This window comes from Micromys minutus (genome assembly GCF_963924665.1).
Source record: "Micromys minutus genome assembly, chromosome: 22".
NCBI classification, from domain to species: Eukaryota; Metazoa; Chordata; class Mammalia; order Rodentia; family Muridae; genus Micromys; species Micromys minutus.
Window position 1 is genome coordinate 40356584 of NC_137957.1, and position 12422 is coordinate 40369005.

General features: G+C 40.7%; 1 protein-coding gene across 1 annotated transcript in view; it reads left to right on the forward strand.

Annotated features, from left to right (window-relative positions):
- Positions 1-12422, forward strand: part of APAF1 (apoptotic peptidase activating factor 1) — an 83703-nt gene that overhangs the window by 22260 nt on the left and 49021 nt on the right. The window contains exons 11-14 of the mRNA XM_080934975.1: positions 3032-3145; positions 4579-4763; positions 9381-9507; positions 10447-10572. Of these exons, the coding sequence (XP_080791101.1) occupies positions 3032-3145; positions 4579-4763; positions 9381-9507; positions 10447-10572 (552 nt within the window). The remainder of the gene's footprint in view (positions 1-3031; positions 3146-4578; positions 4764-9380; positions 9508-10446; positions 10573-12422) is intronic.

The following is a 12422-nucleotide window of genomic DNA, read 5'->3' on the forward strand; positions in this document are numbered from 1 at the left end:
GTACATCTGAAAATTCTTCTGTTTCACTTTCCTGTGTCCATATATTGTAAATATTTCCCCCTGGGGGTTTATTTATTTTTCTTAAAGATTTTGCTTATTTCTATTTTATGTGTATGAGTGTAGTGGCTGGATGGATGTATGTGTGCCAGGTGTGTGCTGTACTCAGAAGGGCCAGAAGAGGCTCTAGACCCCTGCAACTGGGGTTACAAGTGGTTGTAAGCTGTCTGATGTGGATCCTGGGAAGAGAACCTGGGTCCTGTGCAAGAACAGCAAGTGCTATTAACCATTAAGCTGTCAGCCACCTTTCTATAAGTCCCTCCAGTTCCTTTCTACTTTACTAGATGTTTACTTTTTTACATAGTTCAATGTTATGTGAATTTTTTTTTTTTGGTGTTATGCTTTGTCTTATTAGAATTCGAAGACGTTCATCTATTGCATATACTTATTTGTGTTTGTGTGTGTGTGTGTGTGTGTGTGTATGTGTGTGTGTGTGTGTGTGCATGGCATGGTATGCATGGGGAAGCTGGGGGATAACATTCGAGAGTTGTCTCTTTCCACCATATGTGCTCTAAGGATCGAATTTCGGATGACAGGTTTGGTGGCAAGCATTTTGACTCTCTGACTCATCTTGCTAGCCACTGAAGTCTTTCTTTTCTTTCTTTAGTTCTTTGAGGTTTCTCTGTGTAGCCCTGGCTGTCCTGGAACTTGCTCTGTAGACCATGCTGGTCTTGAACTCAGAGATCTGCTTGCCTTTACCTTTTAAGTGCTGGGATTAAATGTGTGTGCCACCACTGCCTAGGTAGACTTTTAGTGAAGATATATCTTGTGTAAGATTTTTTCCCCCATTTTTTCATTTTTCCTTTTGATTAATAAAAGGGAGGGGGGTTTTAGTGACTATAGAAAATGAAACAGTTTCTCCTCTTATCTATAACTGCCCTTATCTGCAGCGTGGATTTGTGTATAAGTTTTATGTGGAAATGGAAGGTGGGAAAGGACATTCGTTAATTCATTTACTGAATACTTACTGAACACTTGTGAGAGCAGTTTCTCAACTTTCCTACTGCTATGGCATTTTACATTCCCTCATGTTGTGGTGACCCTCAGTGGCACAATTATTTCGTTGCTATGGTTATGACTCATAATGTAAATATCTGATACACAGGATATATGATATGTGACCCCCAAAGAGGTCAAGACCCACAGGTTGAGAACAGCTGTGTTAGAACATGGACTTGTTCTTCATCATGAGTCTACATCCTAGATGGAGTGTTCGCTCATCCTATGTCCTTGGGGAAGAGAGACACTACATTTACAGTAAGACAGTGAGTAACTAGGAAAGAGAAGGAAGGGATGATAAAGGGAATTCTTTGGATTTGCTGCACATTGTAACAGAGAGAGAACAGTCACAGATGAACGCAGGCGTGTGCCGTGGAAAGACTGCAGCTGTGTGCTGTGGAATGTGCAAGGCAGAAGGAGAAGGTTAAGAATTGACATTTAATATCTCAACCCAAATACAGCTACCTACTAAAACATCTGACTGCAGATACTGAGTAAGCTGCTAGATAATAGATGTGGAGTTTTAAGAATTATGGCAAAGGATAAAAATACAGTCATTGCACAGATGGAATTTGAAGTCAAGCAGTAACTGTAACACTGCAGTGCTGCCTACTGAATAGGACATGGCTGTTGACTACAGCAAGCCTGCAAAAGATCAAGACACTAAGGAATTTCAGCTCAGGATAGGGATGGGCTAACAAGGTCCCACCCTTAACTGAGGAGCGCTTGGTAGTTGATGAGTGCGGGGGAGGAAGAATCCCTTTTCTTTGGGGGTGCCACCACTGGTAGGTTGCCTATACCACAGTGGGTTGCCCCATACTCCTATCCATATGGACAGAACTAATTGGATTTAGTGAGTTAGTTAAAAACAACAACAACAACAGAGAGGGTAGAAGGTAGGAACAAATGTGTTTATAGACACTTTGAAAAGACTAAATAGAATCTGCTATTAAAAAACATCAACCATTCTGAAGAAGAATATTCTCTACTGTGTCACTACCACTGGTGAATGGGAGCATTTGTTCTGTTTGTTTGTTTGTTGAGCAGGGTTTCTCTGTATAGTCCTGGCTGCCCTGGAGCTAGCTCATTCTGTAGGCCAGGCTGGCTTTGAACTCATGTCTCTAGAGTGCCGGGATTAATTGGCTATATATACATTTTGTGAATTGCGCTCATTCTTTTCTTATTGCTTTGGCTACACTGTTTTTCTTTACCACCCAGGCTGGCTTTGAATTTGTGGTCCTTCTGCCTCAGCCTCATGCTGCTAAGAATTCAGGTATGCGACCACATCTGAGGCCTCTCAGCTTTTATCTTGTTTTTTCCCTTGTTGGGATTTATCCTTTTTATTGTTTGAGTTCTATTATGATTTTCTATAAAGGATCACATTAAACCCTACTTTATTATGTGGTACAGTAGTGTTTATTTATATTTTTTAAAAAGTTTTAGAGATGTTGCTTTGTAATTTATAGAATATTTGGATTTTTATCTAGTTAAATGTGTATGTATTTATGTTTTGTGTACGTGTGTGTGATTGCACATGTGAGCACATATACATGTATTTGTTTTGTGTATGTGTGTGTGTGTGGTTGCATGTGTGAGCATGTGCACATGTAGTTGTATAATTGTATATGTATGTTTCTGTATGATTGAGCATGTGGGCACATGCATGTCTGCTTGTTTTGTGACATGGTTGCAAAGATTTCCTTTACCTAATCCTTTATATTTTTAAAAAGTTTTCTGTTTTATATTTAAATTCTTTATATGACTGAAGTTTTACTTTGAGTGAAGATGTGAGCCCCATTTTATATTTATTTTGAATTATGTGTTTATTTTGCTACCTTTTCTCTGGTCTTAAATTTTCAGTTTTCAGTAGTGTTAGGATGATGGTGTTCTAGATGAAATTTTTGATTTTTGTTTTTCACACTGTACCCCCATCTTACTATTTTTTTTTTTTTTTTTTTTTTTTTTTTTTTTTTAGGAACTTTGTGCTTTAATGTTTTCCCTGGATTGGATTAAAGCAAAAACAGAACTTGTCGGCCCCGCCCATCTGATTCATGAGTTCGTGGCATATAGGCATATATTGGATGAGAAGGTATCTATCAGTGTGAAAGCTTAGTGTTAAAGGATGTCTCATTTTGACGTTTGCTCCTAAGTGTAGTGGTGGGAGTGTGCAGAATAGAGGTCACCTTCTTGCTGTGACCTTTGATTTTAATTCATTGCTTCCTGACCCACTGAGAACACACATAGGATTGAACTTTGAAAATTGGGGGGGGGGGGATTGGGGAAGAATGGTTCTTAGTGGTTTTTGTTTTGTTTTTTGTTTTTTCTGTATGTGCTGAGAAATGTGTTTGATAGCGAGAGATTTTATTTGTTTTTTGGTTTTTCAGAGAGGGTTTAACTATAGCTCTTGCTGTCCTGGAACATACTATGTAGACTGTAGATCAAACTGGTCTCAGACTCACAGGGATCTGCCTACCTCTGCCTTGCAAGTGCTGGCATTAAAGGTGTCAGCCCTCATGCCTGGTGACGATGAGATTTTTAACCTGAGTCTTAAAGTCAGTAGAGGTTTGGTGTCTCTTCTCTGTCTGTCTACCTAGCTATATCTATCTATCCATCCATACATCTATCTATTCATCTATCCATCCTTCTACCTACCTACCTACCTACTACCTACCTACCTACCTACCTACCTACCTACCTACCTATGGGTCTAGTATTTCTTTATACTTTGCTTTCTCTTGAATTCTCCTCTGCTAATGAAATTAATCTAAAACTCTTCAATTTAGCGTTAGGCAGTTCCATAGAACATGGCCATAGAACAGCTACATTCTTTGCCAAAATATCACAAAACTAGTCTCTAACCCAGTTGCTAATATTGTTTCACTCTGGAACCGCTTGAATTGGGCCTCTGTAGTTCTTGCTGCTCTCTACTCTGTTGTCCAGGGTCCTGCTAGCATGGCCTGTTAAGCCCCACTTACACACTCAGCTGCTTTTCTAGGGCAAAGTCCCAAATTTCTCCAAAACAACAACCAAACAAACACCCCCCCCCCCCAACAAAAGGAGACAGTATGGGCAGCCTTATTCAGCAGTGCCTCAGTTCTCGTACCAGCTTCTGTCTTAGGTACTTTTCTGTTGTTGAGACACCAAGGCAACCTGTAAAATCAAGCTTTTACCTGAGCACTTGCCTACAGTTTTATAGGATGTTTCTGTGACCACCATGGCAGGGAGCAAGGAAACATGCAAGCAGGGAACACGGAAACATGCAAGCAGGCTTGGCACTGAAGCAGTAGCTTTGAGCTTGCATGTTAAGACAACAGCCAGGAGGCAGAGAGAGAGGGGGGAAGGGTACAGGAGGGGAAGGAAGGGAGGGGAGGGAACACTATTTATTGCCTAGTGGCAGGCTGTTATAGTTTAGTTTATGTAGGCAATGTTTCATCTAAGTTTTAAAATGTTAAGATCACGGAAACAAAGAGATGTCAGGTTTTGCTCTGGCTCTGTGTCTAACAGATTTCAGTTTATTCTTAGGATTGTGCAGTCTGTGAGAATTTTCAAGAGTTTTTATCTTTAAATGGACACCTTCTTGGACGACAGCCATTTCCTAATATTGTACAGCTGGGCCTCTGTGAGCCAGAAACTTCCGAAGTTTATCAACAAGCAAAGCTGCAGGCCAAGCAGGAGGTGGATACTGGGCGGCTTTACCTGGAATGGATGTGAGTTGTTAGAAAATCCAGAGGGACTCCATTATTAACTCTTCTTTTCCAGGTGGTCAGTAAACTCACTTTGTGAGATTTAACTACTTTAGAAACTGTCTTAGTCAGGGTTTTACTGCTGTGAGCAGGCACCATGACCAAGGCAACTCTTATAACAGCATTTAATTGGAGTAAGCTGGCTTACAGGTTCAGAGGTTTGGTCCATCACCAAGGTGGGAGCATGGCAGCATCCAGGCAGGCATGGTACAGGAGGAGCTGAGAGAGTTCTGCATCTTCATCTGAAGGCAAACAGGAGAAGACTGGTTTCCAGGCAGCTAGGAGGAGGGTCTCTCAAAGCCCACCCCTACAATGCCGCACTTCCTAATAGTGTCACTCCTTGGGCCAAGTATAGTTAAACCACCACACCTACTCAGAAAGTTCCAGAAAAGTAAGCACAGGAGAAAATGATTATATTGTCACAGTCAATAGCAACAGATAGGCCATCCTTAATATCATCATCAAATGCTGCTGTAATCCAGTGTGGCAGTGATGACTATAGGCTTTGGAGCCACAGACCTAGTTCTGAGTCTCCATACTAAACTTGGACCTTTTATGATTCTTTTTAACACAGTGTACTTTACTTTCTTGTGCGTGAAATGGAAATAATTTTTTGAGGTAAATACTACTTTTATGAAAATTTAAATGAGATAATGTCTATAAAGTCACTTTTACTTTGCTTTGCCTTAGCAATTTATTTTAATGCCACTGAGTTTTCATTCTTCTATGTCTTTTTTAAAAAGCATTTTTAGTCTTTTTCATCTTTTTATAGTTGTGTATATGGTGTGCACCTCTGTATGTATGGATGTTTGTAAGTATGTGCGCCGTGCACATGTGTGTGTGGGTATGTGGATGCGGAAGCCCTAGTAATATCAGGAATCTGCCATGACAGCTCTCATTCTTTGAGGCAGGATCTCTTGGTCAAAGCAAGGGCTCCCTAATATGGCTGATGTTGCTAACCCGCTTGTTTCTGAGACTGGAATTGTAGGTGCAGTGTGCATGCGTGTTTGGGCACGATGATGTGGAAACCCTAGGAAGCCATGCCCACCTAACATTTAGATGGGCTCTGGGGATTCAAACACCTGTCATATTGCTGCTGAGGCATTTCCCCAGCCTGATTCTTCATGATTATTTTAAAAGATATGTTATATATTTTTGTTTATGTGTAGTGTGTGTGTGTGTGTGTGTGTGTGTGTGTGTGTGTGTGTGTGTGGTGTGTGTCTGATTAAGTTTATGTGTATCCATGCATGTAGGTACCTGAATCGGTCAGAGAGCATTGGACCTCTAGTACTGGACTAACAGGTAGTTGTGAACCATCTGATTTGGGTGCTGAGAACCAAACCTGAGTCTTCTGTAAGAGCAGTTAAGTGCTCTTGACTGCTGACACAGATCTTCAGCCTCAATTCTTCTGTATCTTTTTTTTTTTTTAAGATTTGCTTAATTATTATATATTAAGTACACTGTAACTGTCTCAGGCACACCAGAAGAGGGCATCTGATCTCATTATCTGATGGTTGTGAGCCACCATGGTTGCTGGGATTTGAACTCATGACCTCTGGAAGATCAGTCAGTGCTCTTAACCACTGAGCCATCTCTCCAGTCCAATTCTTCCATATCTTAAAGAAGGGCTGTGGACAGGGCAGGAGAGATTGCTCATGTTTGAAAATCCCCTTTGTTCATTTACTTGGTGTATGTGTGTTTGTGTATGTCTGTTTCTGAGTGTGGGTGGATATGCGACAACACGCCTGTGGCATCAGAGAACAACTTGTAGAAATCGGTTCCCTCTTCTGCTCTGTGGGTCCCAGGGATTGAACTCAGGTTGTCCTAGGCGTGGCTGTTGAGCCATCATGCCAGCTCTCAACGTGTGTTGGTTAAAACAGCAACAAATTGAAGAGTTAGAGGGATGACTCTAACTGGTTTCTAGCGGGTGGCTTACAGTCCCCAGTGAGGTCAGTGGATGTGACGTCCTTGGCCTTCATGGGCAGTGCACTCACAAGCACATGCCCACCTATAGACTCGCACATATTACATTTTTAGTTAAGAAATTCAGAGATGTAAAATGAAAATCCGTACGTCCTAGTCCCCTTTCCCAGACTCAGCCGTCTTTTAATATTTTCTTTAGAAGTGAAGTTTTACTTCCATTAAGGCAGCGTGGAAGTTTGCTTCCCCTGAGGGTAGCAGGCCTTCTAACTTGTGGACGTTCTGTTAGATATGTCGATATTCTAGAATACTCCTTGTTTTTTTCCCATCTCGCCTCTCTTTCTTGAGTTCATCCTTTTACTCAGTTCTCTTTGTGTGACTTTATCTGTTCCGTAGCGCACGGTAGTTTGGGGATTAGAATAGGATTCTTGCACTTTATGACCTGGACTTGAAGTCCAGCTCTCAGGTACAGTTGTGTATCATTAGGGAACATTTACTCAACTTCTCTTGCCTAATTATACTACTTCATAGCATGCTCATAGCATAGCAGGAAGGTTGGATAAATTCCTATTTAGTTAGTGACTGAATGAAATTCTTTTTAAACATGTACTGGTATTATTTGTGGATGTACGTTTGGATGTGTGTATTGTTTGCATTTGTGTGTGTGTGTGTGCGTGTGTGTCTGTATAGAGACCTGAAGTTGACATTTGAAGTCTTCCTTTATCTCTCTACCTTACCCATTACTCTTAGTTGAAGTCAGAGCTGGTCAGTAGTGTTCCTCTGACTAGGCAGCTAGCTCTAAGGAAACGCCTCCCTCCACCTTCCCTTCTAGTGCAGGAATTGCAGGAAGGCTGCCACTCACATTTATGTGTGTCCTGGAAACCTGAGCTGTGGTCCTCACTCTTGTGGGGTAAGCACTTCAACAGCAGGGCCCTGTCTCAAGCTCTTAAATAGATTCTTAACACTTGGTCTGATCAAATAGACAGATTCAGTTCTTTCTCCCTCAGGAGTTACTGAGAGGTGGCATTTTTACTGTGTTCTGCTGTCTTTCCTCCCATTGCAGTACATGCCAGCCTGTGACACTGTCATAGAATGGTTAGTCAGCTGTTGATCTGTTTTTCCTCACCTAGCTTGGACCAGACCATTAAAAGATGATTTATTTCAGTGCTAGACACCTTCCCTTTTAAATTTAAAGGTTGGCATTGGCATCATCTGGAATCCGAGTTTAAATGTTCAGAGCAGTAGTTTGTACACACATTTGTTTGTTATCTTTGTATTCTGGCTCTGTGAATATTGCTATCTTAGCTTTGAGGAGTTATATTTGTCTTGTTTTAAAGATGTCCAGGCTGGGCTGGCACATGGGCCCTTCTACTTTAGGCTCGCAACTATCTGGGATCACCGGTGTGTGCCACTGCACCTGGTGGAAAGCCTTAATGTAGTCCTCTTGACTTTACAAGGAACACACAAGTCCTTATGGGTTGTCATAATTTTAACTCTTGTGTGATGCCTACTTACCACATCTGGTGAAGTGCAGTTGTTTCTACACAGGCTCCTAGTCTGGTTTTTTTCCAGTACTTGGTCCTGGTTTTAGTGCAATACAAGCTATAAGCCTAGACTGGGCAGAGCTAGGGCTATCATAACTTATTCCCCAGCTATAAAGTTTCTTGTTACTTACTGTTTCTCCTGGCCATGTGGTTCTGATGGCTTCTTCCTTCTCCATCCTCCTCTCCCCCCTCACTTGAACCTCCATTGTCTCCTCCCCTGCCCAGTCACAGGCTCTAGCCTTTTACTGACCAGTTAAACTGGGGAGGAAGTTCACATGGCATCATGAGTGCATGAGGATCTGCTTGCCGGGTACAAGCTCATCGTGAGGAGCCAGTGTTTAGCATTAGAATGCAAGCAGCACCAGACCAACCCACTACAGGCAATAATGGAACATCCCTGCTCGTGACAGACATAGTTGTCACTCTGTAGACGTCATAGAGGAAGAAAGTGACATTGCTTTATCTGAGCGGAGTTATAGGAGAGGACATTTTAGACGTGTGTCACAGAGTGGTAGGTGCGGGGTCACATGTACTATGAGCTCTATTTTGCAGTGATTTCTCTAATTTTAAAATTACGTTTTAAAAAATTAAATGCTTACATAAATTATATTAATGTATATGAAAAAATAGAGGGGCTAGAGAGATGGCTTGTTGGTTGAGAGCACTTGCTGCAGAGGACCTGCTTTAGTTCACACGGTGATGGTGACTCACAGTCATCTGTAACTCCAGTTCCAGGGGATGTCATGCCATTTTCTGACCTTTGTGGCCACTGCATGCCATGGCACTCATAATGTATGTGAGATAAAACACATTAAAATACAATATCTTTTTTAAAAAGGAAAAATAGAAAGTGGCATGTACCTAAGTAGATTTCTCTTAACTTAGTGACATTTATAACACATGCCAGGTGGCTTGATATAAGATACTATTTCTCGTAAATGTCCCTTTTGTTAGACTACTTCTTTAAAGGTGGTCTCTACTCTCATTTGTGTGTTAATAGTTCAATAGTTTTGAATTTGGGAGAGATACAACCATATTAAGAGACTTATTAGTTGAAGAAAAATGTTACTTTTATCCCCAATCATTGAATTTCTCTTTATCTTTCCCTTGTATTTAGAAACAAAAAAACTATCAAGAACCTGTCCCGCTTAGTCGTCCGCCCCCATACAGATGCTGTTTACCATGCGTGCTTCTCTCAGGACGGTCAGAGAATAGCTTCCTGTGGAGCTGATAAAACCTTACAGGTAAGGTATATCTCTTGGAAAACACCGGAAGAGGCACATGGCCTATTTTTGCAAATTAGAATATGTTTAAATACTAAAGTCTAGGAAAATGACAGTGTAGAAGTAAAGAATGTAAACTCTTGAACATTTGTAGAAGCTTTGGAAATAAAACATTGTAGCTGTTTTCAGTAGTTCCAACCGGGCCAGGGACATTGAGGAGCTCTTTCCCTTGGCAGTTTCTGTCCAGACATCTTACCGTTTATGGGTAACGAGAAAATGTCAGTAATTAACAGACATGCAGACTCCAGCAAACAGGCAAAGTATTGCTGCTGCTAAAAAACAACATTGGTTAAACAAATAGTCAGAGGCTGAGAGATTTCTGACTGTCCATGGGATTGGATAGAGTGGCTCTAAAGGTACTGCTCCCACTGTTTTTGGGAAGTGCAGAGAGAGCTGCTTCTCCACACTTTTATATTTAGGATATTTGAATCTTTCCAAGATCATAATTGTATACTCATTTCTATAGTACTTCATCCCTAATTATGTTAATTTTGGCCTTAATTCCTCCAATGGTGCTGGGATTGTACTCAGGGTCTTGTGCATGTTGGACAAGCACTCAACCCCTGAACTGTATCTGCAGCCTTAATTTGGGGTTTTTGAGCCCCCAAAGAAAGTATATTTGGTTGTTTAGAATTTGTCAATATAATCCCAAGAAATGAATCTGTGACTCACCATTTCTTTCTAGTGAGACTTAGCAACCCTTAACAATGGGCATGTCTCTGTTTTCTTGCATAAACACTTAGGAATTCTGACAAATTCTGGTTTTTGAGTCATTTTGTTAAATTTCATTTTTGTTTTGAAAATAACAGTGATGAAGAACTTTCAGAGATGAATTTTTATTAAAGGATGTGCTGTGGATAAGTGGTTTACAGTAAGAAAGACTTTGCTGTTGTTATGCAGGTGTTTAAAGCCGAGACAGGAGAGAAACTTCTTGACATCAAAGCTCACGAAGATGAGGTGCTTTGTTGTGCATTCTCTTCAGATGACAGTTACATAGCAACCTGCTCGGTGGATAAGAAAGTTAAGGTATGGTGCTGGGGCAGTGCTCAGTGATCAAGAGAACTTACCACTCTTGCAGAGCACCCACAGGGCAGCTCACAACCCCTATACCTCCAATTCCAGGGGATCTGACACACATCTCTGACCTCTGTCAACACTGAATGATCCTGGCGCACACACATAGATTCAGGCAAAATACTCATTGGGGAAATACATTGAGAAATATTAAGGTAGGGAAACATTTTCTTCTTGAGTTGAAATCACAACAGTTCTTTTCTGTAACAGGCAGGGGTGAGTGGGGTTAAAGGACTCTTGCCTGATGATCTACTGACTTGGTTCATTATTGCTGGGGACAGCACACCATGACAGGAATGCTCGAAGCAGGCCAGAATGGAGACATCTCAGTTGCCCTTGGCAGCTCTTTGTAAAAAAAACTTGTCCCCATTTCTCCAACCTTAGCCCTGGACCATGGCTGTGTAGATTTTATTTATGCATGACTGCTTTTTAGTTGGCCTTGGTGTGCATAATTATTCTATTATATCTGACTTTCCTGCTCTCTTCTCCTTTTGCTCTGATGAGTTCTGTGAAACTAGATGTTCCTTGATGTAATGATTCTTAAACAATTAAAAACTGAGGCACAGGGGCCCAGCACAGCACAGTCCGAGTGGCCCAGGTGCAGGCTGTGTGTTCCTATCTTGGAAACAATGTGATAATTACACAATGGTAGTTTTGGATTAATATTTGACTTGCAAAGAGAGTTTAGAAATAAATTAAGAAAATGAAGCAGAGCCAACACTGGGACCCTGAGAAAGGAAAAAGCTACTGAAGTTATGAAATGAGTTTTATACAACATCTGAGAGTAGTTCTTGGTCTCTTTTGGATATGTATGGATAGGAAAGTATAGAATGCATAAAATTATTTATTAGTAAAATTAAGTCAAAACACTGGTACTCTTCAGAGGGTCATTGTGTGCAATGTACAGGAAAAAAAGCTAGGGGAACTACTGAGTCAAGGGTTACCGTGATTATTTCTGGCCACAGCCTGGCAGATCTGCCATGTCATTTATCATTAGATTCACATGAAAATGCAAGTAGCTGACCTCGGAGCTCTGAAGTATAATAAGTCAAAAGTTGAAGTTTAAATAATGAGAAGTTTGCAATTATTATTATTTTAGCCACAGGCCTGGGAATAGGGGAAGCTTGAAACTTTGGGGAACAATTGTAATTATTGATTCTTTGCAGGATGTGGTTATTCTTTTGAATTTGATTTGGTAATGATTATACAGTGTCTTTTTTTCTACCTGGGTGTATGTTTATGTGTGTGTGCAAACATAAACGCAATGCCTGCAGAATTCAGAAAAGCGTGTTGGGTCCCATGGAGATGGAGTTACTAGACATTTGTCAGCCTCCTAAATTAAGTGCTGGAAACTGAACTGTCTTCTGGAGCAGCTTAATTAACCATTAAGCCCAAGTTGGTTTGTTCGTCTGTCCATCCATCCGATCATCTATCTGTCCATTTTCCTTCCTTCTCTCTTACTGTTTAAAGAGTATTTTTCCCCTTTTATTAAAAATAGATTGATTTCTGATACCATATATCCTGATTACAGTTTCTCTTTTTCTAGTCCGCTTTGTTTTTCTGTCTCTTATTATAAAAGAACAGGCTTCTAAGAGATAACAACAAAACAGCAAAATAAAATATAATACGACAAACCAAAAACCATCACTTTGAAGTTGGATAAGGCAAAATAACAGAAGAAAAAAAAGAGCCCCAAGAACAGACATGAGAATTAGATCCAGTGTTTCTTTCTTTCACACACCCAGAAGTCCCACAGAAGCACTAAACTGAAAGCTATAATATTTACACAGAGGACCCCATGC